Genomic DNA, 27,236 nt, shown 5'->3' with positions numbered 1-27,236 from the left:
CTGCAGTTGCTAAAACTACTGTAAGTAATTAAGATTTGAGTGCAAATTGACTTTACATCTTGATTTTTTTACATGGGATGATGTTTCTAATAAATAAACCAACTGTTAGCTATGAACCAGAGTAAGCTTCCTTGGAGTTGATTGCATTCCTCTTTGAATTCCATAATGAAAGAAATGTGTGACAATTGCAGCAAGTACCATTATGTCTTGACAGTGGAAGCAATTTCAATACATGTTCATGCACAAGTACTTCTGCATGTGCATTGGCTAATTTTCAAGGAATCTTGGTTGTATGAACTCTGCTGAATGGTTCTAGGTTGGAGAGAGGAGGTGATTTTATGTTTTGGTGTAAAATGGGGCCATGAATTCTATCAGATTTATTTTTCCACATGATCATTTTTGAAATGGTCAAAAATTCAAGTAGACATTTAGGGGTGGTGGTGGCCATAAATGCACAAAGTCGACATAATCATTTGTCATTAATTTTCATAGCTTATTGCCTGTCCAGTAAAGACCAATTATTAATGAAACACCAAGCATGTTTAGTAACATTCCACTAATCAGTTTTGCATTCATGTTTGTGAGAAGGAAGAAAAAAAACAAAAGATGACTGAATATTTATTCATGATTTAAAATGTGCTGAAAGATGAGTATTTTAATGAAAAACCAGAACAAGGAGTGAAGGAAATTAAAAAAGACATGTAAAGAAATTTTCCTTCAAATGGTTTGAACATTGTGTAGAATTGGTGATGGGTTTACTTGAACCTCTATCAGTTAAATTAGGTGACACCTGACAATTGTGAATTACCGGGACAGGCATTGTGCAGTTTGTGTACAATCCAAATGAATTACAGCAGTCGTGTCTCAGTATTTTTAGAACATTACGTCAGGTCAGCCAAATGTGTCAGTTTTAAAACAAAAACGCTTAAACTACAGTATTGATAAGTGGTTTAATGATTAACCTGAACCATTTGGAGAAGTTACTAGTATCAGTACCTCTGAAGCTGCAGCAGCTTCTATCACATCAAATTGTTGGAATTTTTTGTTTTGCAATCTTTTCTTCTCGACAAGAATGGTTGGCCAATCCAGTTGCAAAATAAAAGGCTGAGAAAAACTTTTTGGTCTAACTACATGTTGGATGCTATACTGCATGTAGGTTGCCAAACAAGGAAGTTACTGAGGAATAAACCTGTAAATCCACTATTTTGAGAAGCTGATAGAAATACTGCAGTGTTAATAACATTGTCTTTGCTGTCCCATATCAGGTAATGCCACCCAAGGTCCACAAAAAGTATTACACTGAATATTGATTCTCTGAGTCGGGCTCTCTAACTGTGCCATAAGAACTTTAAATGGGCCCCTTTAGCATCTTTTAAAGACCATGTCCTACCTATGCATATAGGAAGCTATTTCATTGACACATAAAACAAAAGACTAAAACAATAGGGACATTTGGTGTTGCCATAATAATAAGGTTAACATGCAGACAAAATTATGATAACAATTTTACAATGAAAACGATCAGTGTCGAACAGATTTTATAGACGAATCAGTGGTTCACTTTATGAAGTTACTTTGTTCAACGGTTTGTCTCCTTTTTAAATGACATCTTTTGCACATTTTCTATTCAAATGGCCTTTCATCGCATTATCAGAATTTTGTAAAGTCCTGCTTGCTGGTGTTTTCCTGTGATCCCATTTCCATGGCTTTTCATGCATACCATTTACTACTCATTTAACATAATCATTATACTTTTTTTAAAGCTAATTAACATCTTGCACTTGCCTTCATACGGATACACTTTTCTGGTTCACAAAAAAAATGAAATTAAAAATTTAGGCATTTAATATATAGACAACATTTTTTCTGTGATTGCACTTGTTGCCATTTGTACAGGTAAAACCCGTTATAACGTGATGGCAGCATGGCTCCCATTTTCTTTAAAGGTGACCTCATTTTAACATCCTAAATACACACCCTCTCAAAGGCTGATTATGCGATCCATATCCCTAACAGATTATATATTAAATGTTATATGTTATTAGTTAAAACTGATTAAAATTTAGATAAATATTTTCTATGAAGAAGTTTTTCAATAATTTTTATCATGATCCCGCTTATTTTTAAGACTCTGAGCATCGCATTATAACGGGTTTCACCTGTACTAGCAATAATTAAACTTGAACTGCTCTCATTGGCATGTATGGCTTTGTGATTCAGATAGAGTACACAAAGTGACTTCCTATAGATTTTTTGAAAATCTGTATAGTTGAATGTAGCTTTAAAACGATGTCCCATTTTCTGACTTTTATCAAACTATTTTAAAGAAAATTACTACCATTAATTTATTTAATAATGGGGTTATCAAAAGGTATAATCTGTTGGAATAATGACAGGACACATGACACATGACCTGTTTTTGATGTATTGAGTTCAGGCTGGTCCTATGATTAAAAAAATGAAACATGACACTGATGATGGTTCTTAAGTTTGAATTATGCATTATGATTTCAATTGCATTATATGATTTAAGACTGCTCAGTTACTATAATCACTTTTCAGATGATGGCTGAAAAAAGGATATAAACAAACAATAAATGATGTAGTTGGGACTGGACAGAGGGTATGGATAATACAGTGTGACCCCGCTATAGCGCGCTCTGTTATAAACAAATTCGGATATAATGCGGTGATGGTGTGGCTCCCGAAATTTCATAGACAAGTATGAAAAAAATTTAAAAACTTGATTATCATTTTGGGGAAGAGATCGCGTATGAATAATACAAGACGATTGTGGCTTATTAAAAGAAGTTTATTCTGGGATCGCGCAGGTCTTCGCCAATGTCTCAAATTTGGATTGTTTTTCCTTATTGGTGGCAAAACATACCATGTGGCGATATTTTTTTATTGGCAACGTTGTTGGCAGTTTAAACTTTAATAAACAGCCATTGGTTTGGAGTGCAGAAATTCAGAGGCCACATCAAAGGAAGCTGCAAACTGGATACAAAATGCACTGAAATTTATCAATTGTTACATAAACAAATTCTTTGTCCATATTGGCAAACCATGTAAACGGTACATTGTTATATTATAATCTGCTTATCATGACATCTAGCATCAGTACTGTATGTTGTGAAATATCCGCTTTTTTGTTCTTGACATTTCTGGTAACGGAGATCAACTAGATGAGGTATTATCTCGTAATCTATCTTTCATCGGATTTTTGGCCGCTTGATAGTAATTATATTTACAAAGACTAACATTTATATGTGGATGCTAAGTAAAAATCCTCATTTCATTCAGAATTAAATCCTTCAGAACACAAATTTTCTGTAATACTCCCTGTCATCAAAGCTGAACACCTGCGTCTCTGTCGTCCGTTGACCCTTTGTTAATTTTCAGACGCATGCATGGAAGGCAGCATCAAGCTGCTACCACAAATGTATAAAAAAAATATCTAAAAAAATAAAAACCACATCTTATTCAAAAGGCATGGAGGGAAAGTAACTAGAATGGTCCGAACGATGGCCAATTCCTGTTTAAAAATGTACCCAGATAAAATAGTTTGCTTAAATTTCAAAGGAAACAGATTACCTTTGAAGCACCAATTGTTACGAAAACATACTCGGCAAATGGGAAAAAAATCGGTCTCAATCATGCAGTACAATTATTTGATGTTGCCGCCACAATAAGAAGTGGGCATTTGTTTGGTTCTCCAAAGCTGTCCTTTAGCGGTCACTTCAGTAGCGCATGCACCCTTCATCAAAGAAAGCCGACTACAATCTTTCAGTAAAAACAAAGAACTTTTCATCAAAGGAAGTCAGTACAAAACTTAAATGAAAGGGATGGAATCTGATGAATTTCTGCATTTTCCAACGTGACTGGAACACGTTAACTGTGCCGTGAAAGTTTTCTTTTTTTAGGGAAAATGTTTACGCTTATGAACGGTACCAACAGCGGCTTAAAACGCAAACTAATGTTTACCGACTTGGAATGTACTTAAAAGTAAATGTATTTCATCATTCGTTACGTGAATGTGCTCTATTTTTCCATTGAATTCAGACCAATATGACCTGTGACAAAATTATTGAATATTTTAAAGATGTGTGTGTGCATATTTTCGATGCAATCACTTGTATTGTGGATTCAATGTATATGATGAGGTTCATGGGTGAGTACATAGTGTTGATACTATTCATGCTATACATTAGACATACATATATATATATATATATATATATATATATATATATATATATATATATATATATATATATATATATAAAAACAGCATTTGCGTATATGTACCAATTCGTGGTTCTATAAATAAAGTAAATATTATGGCTTCTCTGATTTCACTACAGGCGTATTTCTCAATGTGCATTGATTTAGGATGGTAACTGTGCCGATGAAGCACGTATTTAAGCCCACATTTATTACCTACACCCCTCCCCGCAATTTTTTGTGTGAGTACATGGATAATTTTCTTACCAAAATGACCTGGTTGCTTATAACACGGTTCGGTCTATAATGCAGTCGGTTTCTATGGCTCCCAACTACCATGTTATAGCGGGGTCACACTGTACCTGGGTATTTACCAGTAGATAACAAGAGTTGATGGAGTATACAAAATTATTTCTTAATTCGTCAGCTTACTAGATAGGTTTCAGAATATTGTAATTTTTTAAAACTTTTTTTTTCAATGAATTTTTTAACTGCCCTGTTAAATATCCAAGTTGACATCAAGTTATTGAATCTTTCATAGTTGTGATTCTAATCGTGAAAACTTCGTAAGTACTGAATGAAATCCTGCCTGTGAACTGTTAAGCAATGTAGTGTATGTTACGTTTAACAGCAGTTTTAACCATTTTTACATTTTTGGTACACATATATTATATGTGGAAAAATTTAAGACTAAAGTCTGATTGTTATAGCTGTGTAATTATTTTTAACGGAAGAATTTTTTATGTGCTTTAAAATCGAATGAGAACTCATTCACTGTCGTGTCAATAAGGCAGCGTGACCAACCGTAGTTGCCATTTCCGATACTCGAAATTTACATGGTTTTCGACTGCGTCTACATCACTAAGTCATCTGAATTTGATAATTTATAAAAACTAATTGCTGCCTACATCAATATCAGAGACTTTACCTATTTTATTGAATCTTTTGTGGTTGTGATTTTGGAGAGTGGAGATTATGACCCAGTTACTTTAAATAGCAGATAGCGACCAGTGCATGAATAGCAACCACGTGATCTGATGTAATTGTCATTCGCAGAAATGAATGTAGTATCTAATGGGGGGTTTTCCCCAAAGGTGGTGCTACGAAAACCAACTCAAAATGGCTGATGTTTACAGCAGGTGTCAAATGGCACTTCTGTGCGAATGGAGTAGAGGCATCCAAAGAAGCTTACATGAGGTAAAGGGTTAATGGACCCATCATTTTCATATTGAGACCCCAATTTATTCCAAATGCCCACCATATCCTAGTTTTTGCAAAAATTCTCCTGTCTGTGTGCAGATAAGACAGGTATGCCTTAGATCTGAGGCCAAAAGGTCTAAAATCCGGACACAAAATCGCATTTTGATCTTGAGTGAATTTTGGGTGGAAAAAAACGGGTCCAAAAAATGAAGTTTTTCTCTCTGTATTTTGTAGTGCAACTAGAACTTCCAGATTATTTGACATCATTTTAGAGCTGTATCTGTCTGCTTTTTTTTAATACCACCCACGTTGCTATATCTTAAATGACCTTGATGCTGCAGAGCTTGGAAGTAGCCTACAGACGGGATCGGGGCCGAATCGGTTAAAACGAAGTATTTTTTATTTTATTTTTCGTATTATGCATTAGTGATTTTGTTAACCTTTTCTGATTCTGATGTGTTAATCAGGAACAAAATTAAGCAAAAAAGAAAAATTTATATATTTCAATGTCTGTTTTACAACAAAAAATTCGTAACTTTCAATTACAGTTTAGAACATAACAAAATGCATTATATTCATTAAAGTTATGGTGTTGAAAAGAGCAGTACTGATTGATTATATTTATACTACGTGGATATCACATTTCATTAATTAACATATATATACATTTTGTTGGGAATTTTAATTGTGGCCATGTATTGATGGAAACAGCAATACAAAATTGCTGTCCCTCAGCCACCCTTAAAATGATACATATTTTACACACAGAAACTAATTGAAAAGGAAATAAAGTAGATACAGAGGAATAGTACTGGTTTCAACACATTCACTTGAAATAGTGCAAGCGCGATAATCAGCCAAGTTATTGAAGTTTTGTGCTTGATGGATGGTAACATGGTCTTGAGATTGGGTATCAGGGTTGAAATAAATAAATGTATAGTAGCAGTGTCATGCTTGCGGTAATCCCACATAACAAGCCATTATTTTAGCTCACCCTTTCCTTTTTCAATATACTATAAATGGGTAGAGTGTGTCCCAGTATTGGCTTTGTGCAGCATCTTGGATGATGTAGTTTTCTGCAAGGTCCAATAAAATAGAAGCTTCAGCCAGAGGTAGATCTTACTTCATTTTGCTTATGTTGCTTGACTGAGCTTAGGCAGTAAAATGGTGCAGAAAGAGACCCATGATATGCATCACTGGCTCCAGGACAGAAACTGTTTGACATGCAGGACGGGTCTTGTTGGTGTGAACCAGCTGCTTTTATACAAATGCATGTCACCATCAAAATCGTGTGAAGGAAATCTGAAAAGAATACAGAAAGGCAGTTTTTCCTGGGCATGATTTATGAAGATGGAGGATAAAGCTGCAGTTATCACTACTACAAACAACTTTTCCGCAGAATATCTTCATAATCATTGTTTAAAGGAATAGCAGCTGTTGGAAGTTTGACATCCAGGATCATGTACACAAATAATGCATTTGAAACTTTTATTTCTTATAGGATATTGCCAACTGTCGTACATGTTACAATAATGAGCAATTAAATCAGATACATTAACCAGTTACTGTTGATAATGCATCTATTCAAAAACAAGGATCACACGTACAAAAGGTGATTTGGGTTCTGTATAATTACTTTTGAATGAAACTAATGTTAGACTCTCTGTACAATTTTATTCTTCTCTCAAAGTATATAGATTTTACGTTATCTTGTGATGTGCTATTTATGCACAGAAAATGGATCTGAGCATTATTTCCATTTCTTTTAATGATGGCGGCACATTCGGTTGTGGTCCACATCACCATAGCAGTTATTTCTTATCCTTTGTGGAAACAGTAATTCTGTTTTTCTAGATTAGTCAAGTTATGAATCTCCACATTTAGACATTTTCCTGTTTTACAAGAAGAATGGACTGAAGTTGTCCTAATGCTAGCATAGTATAATTTGTCATTGACGGCATAATTAGCTTCTGTTCATAATGCAGTATTCTCCAAAAATTATTCCTAGGATATAATGCAATGATTGTGCAGTAGCCTAGAAGGTGTAGAACTGAAACAACATTTAGAGCTGGGAGAAGGTAGCAATATAGTTTTCTAACTTTACAAAATGTTTACTGTATGCTACAAAAGCCAGTGATTAAATGATGAAAGAAAATAATAGGTTGCAAGCATCTACAATGGTGGCTTCCTTTTGACGATACATGTGCCAATTTTCAGTTTTGGTGTTTGCTTGGAATAGGAGGCACAAACTAAATGATTTTAGTTGAAGGTACTGGGACACGTATTTGAAATTTGGCACAAATGCAGCTTAAATATGTATACTGATCACACACAAAATGTTATTATGATAGGTAAAATTGTCAGCATTCTTAAACCAGCCTTTACAATGGCAAATGTTTTGCATTTTGTGACTTGTGTAAAGTTTGAGCCCCAGGTATAGCTTAGCAATACACTTGATTCTGATTAGATTAAAGCATTATAATCCCCAGTTAGTTTACTTTTTAAAGAAAATCATATTTGGTGTTTGTGATGGATGACTTTTTTTAAAATCCATTGAACTTAAAGCCATATTTAATGAGGAAGATAGAAATACCCAAGGTATTGAAAATCGGACTTCAGATTCAGATTCCTCACTTCAGAAATATATAGTATTGTACATGTATATTTCAACCTGATGTCAACTGCTTTGGTGACCCAAGTGGTTAGTGTCTGCCTTGGATTCGGGAGGTCGTGGATTCATACCCCGGCCGAGATGTACCAGAGAATTATGAAATTGGTACCAGCAGCTTCCTAGCTTGGTGCTCATCATGAAGAGGTTAGTGTTAAGAATGGTTGGCCAGGTATCAGGATAATTTGATGGGGTGGGATATAGTGCGACATGTCTGTGGTATGATGCCCCAGTGCTAGACATCGATTAAAAAAATGTGCCACGTCATATATTGTAGCAATATTACTGATTTTTTTAAAACTTGAAAGCCTCACACACGCATACAATTAACCACATGTCTGTATTACAGAAAAAAAAATTTAAAACCATTTTAAGCTGATGAATTTACAAATGAAAAACTATGCTCCCCCCCCCCCCAATCAAGTGGCCATAACTTAATAATTGGATTTTTTTGCTGAAATTTTGCATGCAGCCATCATTTTCATAGATGCACACATGGATAAATTTCATGGAAATGGAAGATTGGTAGATGGTCTCCTGTGAACGTTTTTGGATATAGTCTATTTTGGTATGGAATGACCCACATGTGTATTTCCTTTATATCTGGTTTGACCAAAAATGTTCAGAACGATCCCTTTCAGGCAAAGAGTTATTTATGAACTTTAAAATTTTGAAGTTGGAGATGACATTCTAAGCTCGTGTCTGTGGTCTGAACATCTGCACTTTGAAAATTTGCTTAATGTGAGCTTGCATGTAGGTAGGTATGCTCAGCTTGTGGCATTTATCCAAATCATTCAATTTTGGGGCATTTCCAGTTGCAGGGGAATGTTATGGTTATCTGTTGTCTTTTGCTTCTCTTTTTTATGAACAAGTAGTCGCTTGGATTTTTGTTTCGGTTTTGGCTACAGTGAGGTCACTGGTGAAGTAAATACGAATAGTTTGACAAGGTGCGGAATTCATGTAGTCTACGGAACACATTGCAGTTTAATTATAGAACTTAAAGAAGGCCAGCATTTATATAGAAAGAAAATGTGTATCTTTTATAATTCATCATCGTATCTGATAAACCAAGAAGCTAATTGGTCTGTAGTCTTCACATTGGCATGTACTGATAAATTTTACTAGATAAGAAAATATCCAATATCTTTTGCATTGTTTAAAAAAAAAAAAAAACGTCTTTGTTTCATTGGCCATCTTGACAAGGAGCACTCGTTAATGATTCTGTTTAGGGATTAGGTGCTTTTTTGTCATTGTCCAGATGTTAACGAGCAGCAAATGTAGTAAAGAAAGCACATTAAATGTCTTGGAATTCATCTTTAAATGCATGTGGTGCTTTGTTAGTGACCAGTCTATTAAAAGCATTATTAACGTTAAAGGATGTATGTGCTTTCAAGGGTTTTGAATTGAACGGCAGTACATGACAAAAAAGCAGCAATACTCTTCGATTGTTGCATTTTCTCTGATAAAGATAGCAAGGAAGGACAGAATGAAGAAGGAAAATATGTTTACCAAAACAGTTGCCTTTTACAAAGACGAGATGAAATGCTTTTCTGCATGATAAATAGTAATTTTATTGTGTTTTTTTAATCTCCTTTATTCCTGTAGCTTTTTAATAAAAAGTCTGTTGGCTTCAAGCTATTGCTTTTCCATTATTGAAGACACATCAGCCGTGGGGACGTCAAATGAAGTTACAATGCAGAATTTAAAATAGCTACCATGTCTTTTGCTAGCATGCAGGGGTATGTTTCTGTTGAGCATAGCCTCTGGTCTGTATTTGCTTGTTGTTGTTTGATGCATGTTTTATACAGATCAGAGTAGATATTGTGTTGTGTATGTCAAGTTTATGAATTTTTATTTTTTCATTTAAGGCCAGAGGCATGACGGTGGAGGAGCTTGAAAGAGGATTTCATGGTTTGACTTTGGAACGACAGGTAATGTTCTTGAAGTACTATTTAATCTTGCCGGGAAAAAGCCCATACCGCAGTGCTCTGTTTACTTGCTTGAGATTAGGTTTATGCCTGAATTGGTCTTGACATGTCTCCACTCCTGGAGAAACACTGCATATCACTGAGTGTTTTTAAAAACCTGATCAAAACCCTGCCATAATAATCATTAAGCATTGAAGGTGCAGAGAGAATTCAAGAATTTATACATGAATGATGCTTTATTTACTATGAAACATTTGTACAGCATGCCTTTCTGGGGAAAATCTGGTTATCTTGTATCAATGTGTTTCTGTTCATCCTGCCACACTTTTGTTAGGGTACGTGACTTTACCTGTTCGACGCTATTTTTGACATTTGGACATTTATGTTGGGTTGTATGGGGCAGATTCCATTGCACATATAAAAGTTGGAATTTGCAGTGGCGGTATATTGTAGTCACTTGCCAGTGGGTCCATCAGACTGAAACATCATACCTGCAGTAAGAAGATAGGATAAATTATATATTTTGTGAGAAATTGTGAGTATTGTAATCATTGTCTTTAACCTGCTGATAAATGGGACAAAACTACAGTGCTGATATGTGACTAGTACATGCTAGTACATGCCATTTGCATTGATAGTCACATGGCTACACAACTCTCGCAATCTACATGTCGATAACATCCGAGGTCTAATATGTGATATCATCAAAAAACCTTTCTGCAGTGTTGTTGTTTGGTGTCAGTCTGATGTCCAGCATGGCCACTATAACAGACATCTTGAAAATAATATTCTTTCTGAATGGAAAATCATTGGCAGTGGGTGGATGAAAATTAATAGTTCCTCCTAGACATCCAATGAGGCTGCAGATCTTGAAAATCTTTTTGCTATTCCTAAACGAAAAGTCTTATCGACATGGGCTTTGACCGAAAGATGTATGTCAGTTGGTCCTTAATGAAATAGGTGCCATTCTGACCTCCATTGTCACCATGACAGCCATCATTTAATACTTTTTATGGCTTCTCCTGAACAGAAAGTCTTGTTGACATGGTAATTTAACTGGAAGACTTCTTGTGATTCAGACAGTCAATGTAGACACCACATTGCCCATCTTGAAAATCATGTCGCTTCTTCTGGAATGATTTTTGACCTCAGCATGCAGTTTTCTCTAAATGACTTTGTGTGGTGCCACTTGTGTCCTAAATGAAAATGGTGCTGATCTGACATTTGAGTATGGCTGCCATCTTGAAAATATTGTTGCTACTACTCCACCTCAATGAATGGTCATCTCAGCATGCAGTTTTCACTGAAAGACTTCTTATGAACACTTGTTGTTTTGAATATCATGTCACTGAAAAGAGGGTTTCAGTACTTGATCAGCAAAAGCAAAAATATTTCATACTGAATTTTTGGTCTGTTTCGTTTTGCTACTAGTAACATGTCAATATTATCAAAAGAAAATACTTTTGAAAACTAGTCCTACATTTTTTAAAATGAAATTGAAAGTCTTGAAAAGTTGATATAGACAGTACAGCAGAACAATGCACCTTGGCTTTTTACTGAGATTTACCACTTATTTGAGATGCAAAAACAATGAAGATTACTCCGAGATAGTAATTATTACATGGAGCATTGATAATAATTTTTCTTGGCCAGAAAATAAGAAAAAAGCCCCGATTGTTTCTTTTAGTCATTACAAATATGAGGTTTAACAGTTTTTAAATTCTGATTCAGTCTTCAGCCAGTAAAATTTTATTATAATGACACATTAAAGTGTATCATATTCCATTAGATAAAATCGGTAGTTCTATTCATGGCAGCTGTAGGTACAATGTATATCTTGTATCTTTTCTGTTGGAAAAGACAGCAAGTCCATTTTGCTTACATAGGTGTGGTCAGTTTGAGACAAGCTCAGATATTTTTATTTCTTCCAGAGATAAGGTTTATTTAGTGAGGAATATTAAAACTGACATATACACTGATTGTGTAATTAAAAGAGAAAATGTACATATTGTACCCTTATTTCACATTTCAGAAAGTGCACATGTACAAACTGTGCATTAAGTTCTTTTTGTATTGTCTACTGTGTACATTTGGACCCTGAATTCTGTATAAAAGGTTATGAAATCACAACACTTGTTACTAAAGTTAAAATGTACGTAAATAAAATCTTAAAATTTTGACCTGTTTGTTGGCAACATTCCAGTGAACCTTAGAGTGTAAGACGGGAATAAAGGTGACATCTTTAAAATTTGTTACCATCGTTTTTAACTCCCAACATATCAGGATCTGTTCATGTTGACAATAGTTTTAAGCTCCTGACGTAATTGAGGTATCCAATACTTTGAATAATCCTTGATTGTGACACATTGCCTTAAAGGTTTATGGTTTATTGAATTTGTAAAATGTCTTGTTGAAAAGTCTTAACAAACTTGATGACTTTATCCCCAATAGTCTTGAATTTATTTTCAAGGATAAAAAATAAACCATTAAAACTGATTAAAACATATTGCTCCAGAGTTATTGTTCTTGTGTATTTCCAAAGAATAATGAATAGACAAGTGACAAAATGTGATGAAGTTGTGTGGATCAAATATCACCTAACAAGGGTATTTGATAGATGGGATAGTGTCGTGTTTTGGTGATGCAGTGATTAGTTATGGGTTCTTGGAGTTTACCTTTGTGCCAATTTATGCATAGATTAACATAGTAAATGAGAACGTTCTGTATGAGAAAAATACTACTTAAGAACTTGTGCATGTCTTTGAAAACTCCTTGAAAAGCGACCCACTGAATCTCTATTAACCATGACATCCCTAATTTGCATATGCATTTGAAGTGCTGTGTCTACAACTTTACTAAAATATAAACAATTTCAGATAAGTAATTTTTTGGGATGTAAGAGAGGTATGTTGTAAATGTCTTTTACAGTTGTAACATTTTTAACATAATACTTCTGTTCTCCTTTTCAGCAACATGGGAAGAAGATGTGGGATATGGGAGTTGAGGGAAAGCCTGGTCCTCCAGATGCCAACAAGCCAATGTTTCCTTCTATGTCATGGCACAACCCCAGGGATGATGGATGGAATCCGCAACATGGAGGGGGTAATATATAAAGTGATAAATTCAGTGTTTCTCTTTATGCACATTTGTGCGTCAGGGATGCACGCTGAAGAAAATAGACGCACATATTTTGTTGCCGTGCGTTTTTTTTTACGCAAAGGATTCGCATAATGCGATCAGGATTTATTTTTAATATCCAATGCGTTGGATAAAGGGTGGCATCGTATATACTTCAAGCATAGGCATTGGCTGGTTCCCCGCTTTGTTTACTCCCTGTGTTGGGCTCCTCTATTCGTATAGCGGAGTGGAACGCAGGGAGCGTACAAAATAAGGAACCAGACTAGCATAGGCAATGTTATGACAGAGTAGCTTCCCCTAATCTCGCGAGCTCTCACGCGATTTCCATTGAGCTCAGCAAGATGTCATCTTGATGTTTAACCTCAAATCTTGTTGCACTAGAAAGTGATCTCCAGATTAAAATGTTATGTCCTAAAAATCATTAGCGAAGAAAGTAAAAGAAGCAGAACACAAAAGAGTAACTGTGGATTTAACTTTAATGTAAAATGGAGAAAATAATTCCATTGACTGGAATACAGCACATCCACTAGGATTACCGGTGTGACTTCTGATAGCGTGATTGCGAAGACTGCAAAAGTGAATAATCCTTTCGTGACAGGGTTTAAGAATTTTAACAAATCTGCCCTCGTTCGCCACAAGATATCTGGAGAACACATTATAACCCAAGACATTCTTTCACAACAAAGAAAACAGTAAACTTGCCGAGACAAATGCGTTTAACTGGATTACACAGTCAGGGGGTCATTGCAGATTTTGTTGGTTTTTAACTTTGCTGCAATAAAAGAACGACCCTAAAGTTCAAGTGTAACTTTATAGAAACAAGATGAATCATTAGCCTAATTGATTTTTGGATAAATTTGTTCTAGGACGAAGTAAAATGAAACCAATGATAGTACACATTTTATGACAGGCAGTAAATTGACTGCCATTCGGTTAAAAAGATATATTAGGCTTTTTGTATTGGCTTGTATGTAATATGTTGGTCTATAATATTGCTTCAAAAAGATTATAAGGAGATAGTTAAAAGTACGATTTTAAAAGAAAAATGAACTAATAAAATTATTCTTTGAATGGACAATGCATTTGTTAATTGTACATGTTCGTTTATTTGTATGTTTAGATAGAGAGATTATGTTTTGCAAGTTGCAATATCCTATTTCAAGCTGAAAAAGTACGAGTCGGATGAAAATTTGTCAGTATATTTTTTACCCCCACATTTTTTATTTGACCCCCAGTTCTGACACCAAGGTTTTTTTTTTACCCTCAGTTTTACACCCCTGATGGATACACTGTAAATTGACATCATTGATATGCTTTTTCATAAAGGCAATATTGTGTATATCAATATTAATAATGTTCATTATCACCTTGAGATGTTGTCGATGTTTTCACATCTTGTTTGGCAATTGCTTAATGGCTGAGGTCTTTGAATTTACCTATATATGTTTAGTGATTTTTTTGTTATTCTGTTACACAATCCTAGTATGTTCATTATAGAAAATAAAATTTACTGCATTTAATTTAACTTTTAAAAATCTATATTGTTGAACTCTTGTTATAGAACATTTGCAAGGTTCATTATGGTTTAGGAACTGTCCAAATGTCTTATTAATTGACTAGATTTCATTGCCACTTTTATCCAGTACATTTAGGTGTCTTCAGATTTTAGTTTTTGCAAAATTTGAGAATTGAAGGTCAAGATCTGTAGTGATTTATGGATGTACAGAAATGAATTGTGTGAAGTTAATGAATAGTTGCCAAAAATGAGTTTGGTGATCATAGTACACTGTAAATACTTTAAGATTTTAACTTGTATTGATGTCTTTATAATGAGACTGTTGAAAGTCAGAACTAAAAAAAGTAAGCAATGTGTGCCTTTTTCAGTGGATGACAAGTTAGGAGTTTAATCCAAATAGTCAAAATTGTATGTTTGTTTTCAGAACATGGCACACTAGGGGTGAACATGGTTGAATATGTTCTTGGTGGTGGATCTCCCACTGGAAAAGAGCTGCATCCAAGAATTAATCGCATGAAAGGAGGACCTTATGTGAGTAGTGTCTTTTGTAATTTTCTAATGCATTATAAAATTGTTTTACGTCTTTCGTAAAGCTATTTTTTTAAACACAAACCTTATAATTTGACTAAGAGTTGTTGGAATGACACATTATGGAATAATAGCAGATATTAGGAAAACATTTCTTTTGGTCAAATCTGGATGTTAGCTTGTCCGTGTTTGAACCAGATCTGATTTTTTATTAAAGTAGTTATACCAATTTTAACAGGAGTGCCTTGTATGCTTTAAACTGCCTTATTTTTCATGCTCAACATCCAAGTGATCACACTGTTGCTTACAGCATTTTCTAGAAATGGCATCCAGCAAATGAGAAGACATTATTGGCAAAAGGGATGTTAGGACTCTTAAAAATGTTTAAACAGTCATGACAAAGGTATCAAAAGGAATTTTCACATTTTTTGGAAATAAAGCAATATGTCAGGTTGGTTTGATTACACAGACCTGCCAGCTCTTACAGTTTTGCCGTAAGTCTTAAAAATATTACCCCTTAAAATACAAACTTACTGCATACTAGCAAAAACTACAGATAAATGATCATTGCCAAAAGCTTCTGATAAGGATCAGTGTTTCATCTTAGAATAAGTGAAATTAGTCATGGAACCAGACTAACTTTACAGCAGCACCCCAGACATTAAACTGCACCTATTTGTCCATGAGAGGCATTGGCATGATCAAACTGTTGATTATATAATTTTTTTAAATGGCATCCAGAAAGCGATGCATGTTTAATACGAAAGAGAAAATATGCTTTTGAAAAGTGTTAATAATCAACACAGAAGAATAAAAAGGAGTATTCAGATTCTTGTGAATAAAAGCTGGAAAGGACACGGTTACATTTATTGGACATCACATGCCAATTTGAGTATGTCTTGTGGCAGGAGATATGATTGCCGTAGTCATGTGAAATGGAAAAGAATTTCCAAAGAATTATGTCAGATTGAGAGGTTGCAACAAGTCATTGAGCTGCATAGGGTTTGGAACTAAGCTATACTGGTAGTAAATAAAGTCTACTCATACTTTACAAATTTTAAGTTGAACATAATGTTTATCGTTGATGTGTTAATTATGTTTTCCAACTTTACAATAGCAGTTATTGATATCTTGTTAAACCTTACTGAAAACTGATCAGTCTTAATGAAAAATATCAACTGCCTTACTGAGACTTGTCAGGGTTGGCTGATCTAGATTACATCTTGTGGCATGATTGCCATCTCCATGTGAACTTTAAACCCAAAGAAAAGTCCAGAAAGATTATATCAAGTTGAGATTTAGCAAGAAGCCATGGAGCTCCATGGGGTTTGGAACTGCAATTGTTGAAACTGTACTGGTGATAATTAAGATCTATGTGTATTTTTTTTTCAAACCAATGTAATGTTTGATCATGCTATGTCAGTCTTGGATCGTGCTTCTTGAACTTTTTTCATGCACTTTTCCCAGTTCAGCAAGTAGTATTGCATGATATTTTGTTACTTCTTACTGAAAATAGTTGTAGTTTATTTGAAAAATGTTGATATATGAAGATGGTAGTATTATGATTAGTAAGTAGGTCCTGGTGTGTATGATACAATTGCTTGTGGATTTTTTGTGCACAAAGTATTTCAACAAAAAGGGCACTGATTGGATATGAGGTTTGCCATTATGTGATGTTTTACAATGTAGAACTGTATACATTTTAATATAAATAATACAATACCTGCTACTATACATATCCTTTTTTTTGTAAATATTAGTTGTTGTTGGGTTCAACGACATTTTTTTGCTAAACATAGACATTATTTTTGTATGGAGACCACTCTTTATTCCAAATGCCTATCTTATCCTACTTTTTGCAAAGGCTCATCTGTCTGTCTGCACTTCATACCAGTTTGCCTTAGGTCTGAGACCAAAAAGCCTAAAATTCGGACACACAAACGGATTCTGACCACGGGCGAAATTTTGGGTAGAAAAAAGTTTTTCTGTCTGTATTTTGTAGTGCAGCTAGATATTCCAGATTATTTGGTATCATTGTAGAGCTACATCTGTCTACCTCTCTATAATACCACCCACTTTAGTGTATCATGCATGACTATGACGCTACAGAGCTACTACCTCCTACCCCATAAAGTTGTCGCTCGGGGTTAATGTGTTCATGTTTTCTTTTTTAAATTATACATTTAGTGGTGTGAAATGGACATTGGTTGACTATTTTATTATTTACCTTCTGTCTTTTTCAGATGCCGAAGATGAAGGTAAGCAGACAGTTTAATTCAAGTCTGACATTTGTCAGTGTGGGAGGGTGGGTTGCTAGGATGGGAATTAAAGCCCTTTTTGGAATTTGTGAAACTTTTCAAGTGCAAAACTGATCTTGGAGAAAATTTAAACTGGTTCTAATCAGTGAGTGAAACTTTTATATAAAAAAAATCCTGCATCCTCACTGGACCAGTAACCTATACATGCCAACCATTATGCTTTTTCCATAATCATTATGCTATTTTCCATTAAATTTTGTCTTATGATTAAACGTATGCGGATTATACATTTTCGGTATATATCCCCACTTTAAAAAAGTTGATAATTTGTTTTCTCATTTTTATTAACATTCCATTAATCCCGCAGTCCATATTCCTTGGTTTCTATTTATAGCAGCTATATGGCTTAGTTAGGAGAGAACAGAACTGTTTTCAAATTCTTTGCTTGCAGAAACTTTGTTCTAGTTCATATCTGGTACAGAACCAGTCCGTAGGTATTTGGTGCTAAAAGTCAAGTTAGATTTATTCTAATTGATGCGTTTGATAGAGCAAAAAAAAATTCAAATAATTACGCAGATTAGTTGGAAAAAGACAAAAAACCGATTCAAAGATGAATACATGAATTACATAATACATTATTCCATTCTAGGCAGTTACACGCCCATTGCCAGGTGTGTGGAAAGGATTTTAATATTGATCATGGTGGTAAGCCACAAAAAAAAAAATTGAATTGGCTTCTTTTACTAACTCAAACTAAGGTAACTTTTTCTTTTTTTTACAGCAGAACTCAATTGTAGATACAAATTTTATAAATCCAGAGGAGTTATTTGCTGAGTTCTTAATAGAACATGGACTACCCCTAGCAGTAGAAGACTATGTTGGTCCTGTGTTCAAAAGGCTGTTTCATGATTTCAAAATTGCAGTGAAATATGCATGTGCAGAACAAAATCATCCAATATTGTTTGGTGTTTAACAGAAAATACTTCACTTGCAGAATCCATGACAATTGGGCTGTTTAGTATCGCCACAGACAGGAGTAGTGATTATGATGAAAAAGTTGTATTCCCTCTGTGTTAGAGTCTTTGACAACGAAAAGAGCAAAGACAGAGTGCTCTTCTTTCATTACAATAATTAACAGTAGATTCCATTGGAGAAAAACATTTTTGATTTGCTTAATAATGCTTTGAATAAACACAAGTTGGCAAAACTGTATGGGGTTTTCTGCTGATAGTGCATCAGTGATGACTGGAATTCATAAAATGGTTGCATTCTATATTTTGAAAAATGTCTCCATCAGTATACATGTCTTTTGATGCACCTTGCTGCAGGAAAGGCTGCCAATAAATTAGAAGGAGAACTGAAATATCAAGTTGTCATTCAACCAGACAATGTACTTCATGCGGGTAGAGTTGCTGTGCCATGGAACCTTATTTTCCAGCTAAAAGACCCAATAACTGAAGATATAAATTTCCTCTTCTTTGTCAGTTTATGAAAGGAATATTGGTTCTTTACTATTTTAATCCTGTGAGAGATTGTTCAGTATTGTTAACACAAATAAAACTGAATTCAGATCCAGGTTCAGGAACCTGGCACTAAGTGCTCAACTGGTGTGCAAAACATTCATAGTCTCAGCTGATACAAAGTATTTTGAAATGCAATGTGAGAGTTGGTTGGAGTTTCCTCTGAACCTTGCCACCCCATTTTTTGATATTTGGACGTTTATGTTGGGGTGTAGGGTCAAGAATCCATTTCCTATCAAAAAATTGGAATTTGCCGACACCATTTGGTGTCTGCATGGGGTAGCCACTTGCCAGCCAGCCCAGCAAACGACCTTTCATTATGAAATCTATAGGAATATGATTTGATTTATCAAAAAGCATGAGCATAGCATTCATTATGTGTTTAATCTGCTGACAGACAAGACAAAAGTACATTGTTGATGAAGTTTGACCTGGATCTGGCCATTTGCATTCCTAGTCACGTGACTACATAACTCTCGCAACCTACATGTGAATGACATCAGAGGTCATACAGTCACGTGATGTCAACAATACACAATTTCTAGTGTTGCTGTAGGAAAACAAATCAAACATTTAAATGAAAGTCATCAAGTTTTATTGAAAAATGGAAGAAGAAAAGACGTCAAAATATTTGGCCTGAAAACAAACAAACAAAAATCTGTAAATGTTTGCAGCAGTTTGAAGAAAACTAGAATTACTCTGCAGAGAGCACATGTCAATGTGGCAGTCACATGACACCAACAAACACATCACTGACATGTGCTTGGTACTTCTTGAAAACGTTTTTTTCCCACTCTTTTGCAATACCGACATGTTTCTGGTCATTGTTCTCAGGATAAATATGTTGCGAATTAAGTTTACATTATATTTATTTACAAACATTTAGTGACTTCTGCATGATATGTCCAAATTCTATGTAAACTTTGGAAATTTGTTTATTGTTGATATCATGTGGCTACATGACCTCTGATGTCATAAACATGTAGGTTGCGAGAGTTGTATTGTCATGTGACTAGGAATGCAAATGGCCAGATACAGGTCAAATTTCAGCAACGGTGTACTTTCGTCTCGTTTGGCAGTGAATGACGTATGCTATGCTCACAATATTTGAGAAAATCATATTCCTTTCGATTTCATGCAGGTTATTTTGATAAAAGGACGTTCAAGTGTACTTGGCCGGCTAGTAAATGGCTACCCTATGCCGACACCAAATGGTGATGGCGAATTCAAGTAACACTTTGATCATACAGTTTGTGAAATCTATTAATGTTTGCAACTGAACACATTTCATTTGTGCAGCAGGATCAAATACCCATCACTATCACATTTGTGGCTTAGTGAAAGAGTTGTTACTTTGGAAAAATGTAATGGGATTAAGGTGAATTATTTAGTGGAAGAGGCAGACCTCTGCTTGAAACTGAAAAAGTACATGTATTTGCAGTTTAATACAAAGGATTATCAACTTGAAAACAAAATGCCTGCTGCCTTTACGATTACTAGCAGAAAATTTGTACACAGTAAATTGGTATCCTATGGCTCATTCTATTAACCCTGTTTATTATCAGTAGGTGGGTACCCAAGTACCCAAACATCTGTTGGTATCTTTAATAGTGAAGGCAGTTTAGTTTTAAAGCTTGGAAGTATATCGGATTATTGGAGCTTGGAAAGTTAATGAAGATACCAGTTGATTTTCAACACGAAAATGATGTTGAATACGTTTCTGATGTACATGCTGAATTGACAAAATCAGATGGCATGCTGGGCAAGCCTCATTTCCATGGTATTTTAGAAATTAGAAACGGCAGACACGGAAGCCAGAGTTACTGAGACCTGGCAGGTCTGGCTCACATATTTTCCAGGAAAAAAGAATTAATCCTTTAAGATCTAGGTAATTTGAAATAACTCTGATCAAAGTAATTTAAAATAACTCCAAACAGCACAACATACAACTTCCAGAGTAAGAGCCCAGAGCCCAGCTACCTGAGAATAACTTTTCAAAACAAAGGTTATGTTGTATTCTAAAATGCAGAAAGGAGGTCATGTAATCATGTTCCAGAACTTCGTTGAAATTACGTACTTGTTAAAGATCACATACATCCAGTGTGGCCCTGACGAAAACCAATCATTTTACTTTTTATGCTAGTACAGCATCAGTCCCTTTGAGGGACTCTTGTTTTATTTTGTTCCTCCAGTTACTTCTTGGAGGAGGGAATATTGTTAAGCTTAGGCAGGGGACAAGTATCCTGGATAATGTTGGCAATAAAATAAATTGCACGAGTGAAATTAGCCATCACCCCTTTTACATAAAAGATGTATTAAATAGGGGGAGTGTGTACATTGTACATTTGTTCGCATACTGGCAAAGGAAAAGATCAAAAGTGTTACTTAGACTGGAGTAATATTGTCACAGGCAAGGGAATAAATATACATTTTGTTTTCCTTCATAGTCACAACAAGAGCAACAAATGGTGGATGACAAGAAGAGTAAAACTCCATCACCTTTTGAGGGGGTTGAAGGAGGCGATGATAACAAGGACTCCATGCAGCCTAATGGGATCTTGCAAAATGGCATTGAAGAAGACAATCCTTATGGGTGGGTGATCATTGATGTTCAGTAGGTTGTACTCTTTTTTTATTATAAAATGTACGGTGACGGTACTGTTAGCAAGTTATCCAAAAAAAATTGCCTTCATTGTATGTGCTTTCATATATTTTCAAAGTGTTATAAATTTTTTGTTTTAATTGAGATAAAAAAAAAGTATGGTAATTTGTTTCCCCGTTTTTTATTTTTGTTTTCTTCAAATGATATTACAGCTGTAGTAAGCTTGAAAAAAAAGTTACTGCTCTGATTTGTAAAACTAAAGAATTTCACATGTTCCTCATATTAGTTGAAACAAATTTAATTAAAAGAGGAAAGAATATCTTGGCTTAAAGCCAATTCCAAGCCTCCACCCTCTTCCCTCCTGAAAATAAAAAATGGTTTTAAACCCGCAGCAGCAACAATTTATTTTGCAAGCAAACTTCAGTTTTAATGTTTCAAGCATTTGTGCTTTATTGTAGCCATAGGGCAAAAGCAATTTCACTTGATTGCTTATCAAGATTTAATTAAAGATATTTGATTGCTGAAGGTGAAAAACAAAAAAAAATGTGTGAAAAATATAATTACATAAATTGTTTTATTAACTGTTAAATTGTGTATTAGGTTCTTTCTGAAACTTTTCTGAGGTTAAAATTATAACTGTTTACATGTTTATAATGGCATGTTATATGGAAATGTTGATCAATTGAAAATTTTGGCTACCAGACTTTGTTGTGGCTTGAATAGTTGCCTTGTTGTAGTCCATCAGACACCACACATTAGTGATTTGTTCACCCGAGTTTGAAGGGTTGAAACAGTACTGTCACTAGCATCAAGACAAATCAGATCTCTTTTGGAATCAGTTAGTGTTTTTGCCATAGTGATGAACTGGGAAATGAAACATGAGGGATATTTGAAAGGTTCCGAATATTTCATTATAGCTCGTTAGTTTGCTCAAAAATATTGTTAATTGAATGTAGATTGCTAGACTATGTTCTGTGAAATTGTCTGCATTTTGAATGAAAGTTAAGATTGCACAAATCAGTCTTCCCTGCATAAATGGCGGTGGGGGTGGGGTGGCAGGAGAATGCAGGGTTTTATAACAAGGAGTAATATTTTAATCTGTCTTTTGTCATCAAATCCAGGAATGAACACTTGTCTTTGATCAACAGATTTCCATCACTTTAGGTGTCACCTGGCATGAAATGGCTCCTGATCTGTACTGATGCCAGTTGACTGTGAGCATGCTTAATGATCATAGCTTCTGCTCCTGCCATTACAGTAAAAAAATTAACTTTCCATAAATTCTCACTTTCTAGATCCAAGCTGTTCATTAAGTGTGCTTCTAAGCATCAAATCGTGCCCCCAGGTGATTTGGTTAGATTGGAAAATTCTTGCCCACCAGCTTTTTTTTTTTTACATGTCATAGTTTTGAGGAATTGGGAAGTTCCTAAACTAAGGCGAATGTAAATTAGACTTTGCCACTCCTTAAGCTGGTGTTGTCAACATGATCATCAGAATATATTGACATTGCCTCTTGAAAGACAGTGGTTTAAACAGGAGTTGGGACTGAAATGCTTTAATAAGTGGTTAATTCAGTGTTGTTGACTGTCAGCTTTGATGATAAGCACTCGGATAGAACACGGTGCAAGTGATTGATCATGAAAAATGGTTTGGTTTTTTTTGTGCTCATGCAGGTGGTAGTACTGCTTGAAACATTCACTTGACCATGGTTTGTTGTTGGCGTAGTTTCTTTCATATTTTTTATTTATGTAATCCACAAAATTTAATGCCCAAAAATTATGCAGACTTGGACAGGCAATACCATGAATCAAAATAATCACCAATTTAAAACAAAATTTCAAACCCATGAAATTTGAGACACTAATAAATGAAGCCATAGTATCTTGGTAGAATATAAACTTGCATTAATGATGAGACATTTTTTGAAACAGTTTTATCTTTTTAGCCATGCCCAGTATCAACTTGGTTTTTGAAAAATTATTACAAACTTACCTATACTTCCAGAATTAAATATTTTCAGAAATGCACTTTATGCAATAGAACAATTCACAAATTTGTTTCATATTTTTTTGTATTTTACAAAAAAATTTTTAGTATTTTACAAAAATAAATTTTGTATGTATTGCAGAGATAAACTCTCTCTCTCTCTCTCTCTCTCTCTCTCTCATATATATATATATATATATATATATATATATATATATATATATATATATATATATATATATATATATATATATATATATATATATTTATTGGAGAGGTCAAGAAATAATCTGTATTTATTGTATTTGTGAACAAAACCACACTGTTACAAAAGATTGATGTTCTGATTAAATGCATATGTATACTGTGCAGAGATAAATCTTGCAAGAGGTAGACAGATTGCAAGGTTATTTTAGTATTGTATGATTAGAATTGGTGGTACGAGTAAATTAAAATTCATTTAATATATATAAAAACAGACTTACATGGGACGACAAGAATTAGTTGACTGCATTTATCTGTTTCATACATCAGACTCTTTAGTCAATGGAAATACTGGTAACCGGAAACCATTGCGCTCCATGAAGTTTGAAACTAGTTTCTGAAACAGTACTGGAGGTAATTAAGACCAATATTTACTTTGCAAACTGATTAGTTGGACATATTGTTTGACTTTGCTGATTCACATTATGTACACTCTTGTGGGATAAGAAAGTTTCGGCTGTTGACAGAATTTGTGTGCAGGTGCAAGGTTTGACATAGTTCTTGCCTACAGATTCCTATCCTGAGGGTGAGATCTGGACAAGAGATTGTTCTATCAGGTTGTTGTCTCCTAAATGGTCATTGAACCGTGACTGGACAGCAGGTATCGATCAGTGGGTCAAGAGATAGGCATCACTCATCAGGAACTCGGCAGGATGATAAGTGCTGGTCACTGTGCCTTCTTTGGTTTTTATGTGGACACCATGCTCTGATCCTGGGCTAATAGTATCAGGTTGATGCTGCCTTGCCAATGGTCTGCTTTCTGTAGGCTTATCATCAGTTCTAGTGGTGATTAGAAACAGCTTTTGATATACCATCAGTGGAAAGTGATTGAACAGACATTCCCCCTTTTAATATTTTCCCCACCCTGTGAATGGAGACTGGAGAATTAATCCAAAATGAGAATTGCCCTTCTCTAACCTTCGAGGTCAATAATTCCTACTCCTGAACACTTTAAGCAAGGACCAAAGCAGAACCATGGATCCAAATATGAAACTTCTTTGCATGTCTTTCTTCACCCTGGAGATGTGTGTAATAGCAGCTCACATAAGGTCTTTAGCGGTTCCCATTCTCTGTTGTTTCAGTGACTGATGCACAATGCCCTGAGCAATCAGTGACTCTGTTAGTAGTTCATCATCTAGTCTTAATCCTTAAGTCTGATCTGATCCCTTCTCAGAAGATCTGTCTTGCTGCTTCTACACTTCATCCCCTAGTTTTTATGTGGCATTTTAGGGTCCACTTGTCTTCTACACTGGACACCAGTGATTACCAGGTGAGGATATTGGCTGGAATCTAGAACATAGTCTCCATTAAGTCTCTAAAGGCTATGGAATTTGGGCTTGTATGCTAGTTACCATATCCTCACATGCTTATATTTTAGTGGCTGTGGTGCTTTCAAAGAATCTTCATCAGATCCATAGGAGTTCTCCCATGGATACATCAGAAGTCTTACTGGAGCAACACGAGAACATTTTGACAGTGTTGCCTTTTAATGTAGTTTGTTGTTGGCAGCCTTGTCCCCACAATGACCTCCCAGGATTTCCTAAACATTTTTAAGTATTTTATTGACTGTGATGCACATTGTCTTCATTGACTTGTCGCTGAGTTGGAAGATGGTTCCTAATCTAGGCTTGATTTATTCTTAGAAATTTGTTTACATACGAGCTAATTTCTTTGTCCAGCCTGCTAACAGTATCTCGGGGACTTGGGTGTCCACTTGGTCAAATTGACTTATCATTATAGACCACTGACATCTCACCTTTTGGTGAATTCAAGTTTCTGATTCGGCCAACTTATGTGAAAAGCTCGCCTTTTAGCCTTATGTGATTTATGGTTCGCTCTGTGGTTTTCTAGTTTTCTTCCGTCACCAAACACACTGGCTGCCATATATAGCCTGTTTATGAAAAATGGTGTTAAACTTGCAACAATCAAACAAAAGGACCTTGAATACTATTTCTCATGGCAAGACTGTTTGAGAAGACTTAAATGTCTGCATGCTTCTGTCTCTTTTGAGAACTCTCAGCATGGCAGTGGCCTCAATTCCCACCAGTAGGCTTCAAAGTGGTCTCGAGTTTTTGCTTCTTGCAAACTACATACTTGCAGGGACTGCATCTGGCTATATCCCATAGGATCCAGATGTTGCTATCATCTAACTAGGTGGCAAAATTGGGAGTCTGGAGTTTAAATGTGTAACCCAGATCCTTATTCCATCTGTTACACAAGCACCTCAGATTCAAGCTTGGATACTTGTCTAGAGCCTGAGGGTAGTTGTGCATGGCTGTTGGTTTCCAAAAAAATCTGTATTCAGTATCCACAGTCAATGTTTTTTTTCGTTCTTTTTTTCTAGCAATTCAGGAGTGCATATACTGCACAAAACATTGCATCAGTCTGTAATTATGTACAATATGTTGCCTGTTGGTGGAGGTGGGGCACTGATGCCCTCGTTTTTTACTTGGAAGTTGAGAATCTCCTCCATTGAACAGTTTCTTCAGAGGTTACTCAGAGTCTGCTACATTCCAGGCAAGAGAAAACCTGGAATGTGCAGTCCTCGAGGAATAGTCTTGGAACCAGTTGTTAGCAGAGGCTAGGGTGTTGGAGCCATGATGGCTTGGTGGTTAGTGTGCCAGACTGATGAATGAAAGGGTGCAGGTTTGACTCTTACCTTTAGAATGGCCAGGGTGAACTACCATGGTGTGTTATTGTGCAAGACACTTTACTCCAGTTGCCTCGGCACTAAATAACCTACTTATGTTGCAGTGCTATAGGACACTAAACCAAACCAATTCAATTGTGGGGGGAAAGCTAATGAGGCAGCGGATGCTGTAAGTATGGTTACATCTTCCCACCCACCTTTAAGAATTCTGAGAATAATCCCTCAAGTTAAGAGATGGGATCTCTCATGTTGCAACTTGTTCTGAAAACCCTCTTGTGGACCACTGATGTGGTTTAACAATCTCGACCAGTTGATAGACACCCCTAGGGAGAGAGGAGAGATCTACTGTCACAGAACAATTATTGTTTTCCTGGGGGTGCAGTGGGGGAAGAATGCTTAGTATCTACCTTTATGGACTGTAGGACAACTTTTCTAATAATCGCAAATTCTTGTGGGTTCCATGGTTGAGTCGGATTTCATCTTACTGAACTAATAATATCTCAAAGCTTTAAAAAAAAAAACAAGTTTGTCACTCTTTAATGCCCAAGTGCAAGTTTTCTTGCTTTGGTCATTTACTAAACCTCCTTTTTATGAGCCTTTGAAAGAAGCATGCACCAAGAACAGAGTTCATACGGTCTTTGAAGGTCTTTGACAGTTTGGGAAAAAATGAGGTAGCATTTTCAAGGTCTTGAAAGTTTGGGAAAATCAAGTAGATTACCCTGAGATCTTTAAGTCTTTGAAAATTGAAATAAAC

At 35.3% G+C, this 27,236-nt stretch overlaps 1 protein-coding gene across 5 annotated transcripts in view; it reads left to right on the top strand.

Moving 5' to 3' along the window:
* LOC149784456 (pumilio homolog 1-like) overlaps positions 1–27,236 on the top strand; it is a 139,033-nt gene that overhangs the window by 18,632 nt on the left and 93,165 nt on the right. For all 5 annotated transcript variants that reach the window (XM_089932534.1, XM_089932532.1, XM_089932533.1 and 2 more), the window contains 5 exons: positions 9,961–10,023; positions 12,990–13,122; positions 15,099–15,205; positions 17,446–17,460; positions 21,428–21,573. In XM_089932534.1, coding sequence (XP_089788660.1) covers positions 9,961–10,023; positions 12,990–13,122; positions 15,099–15,205; positions 17,446–17,460; positions 21,428–21,573 — 464 coding nt within the window. The remainder of the gene's footprint in view (positions 1–9,960; positions 10,024–12,989; positions 13,123–15,098; positions 15,206–17,445; positions 17,461–21,427; positions 21,574–27,236) is intronic.

Source organism: Sinohyriopsis cumingii, chromosome 14 (assembly GCF_028554795.1).
Source record: "Sinohyriopsis cumingii isolate HCF-2022 chromosome 14, ASM2855479v2, whole genome shotgun sequence".
Classification (NCBI taxonomy): Eukaryota; Metazoa; Mollusca; class Bivalvia; order Unionida; family Unionidae; genus Sinohyriopsis; species Sinohyriopsis cumingii.
Note: the sequence above shows the minus strand (reverse complement) of the source record. Positions and strands in the feature narration are given on the sequence as shown.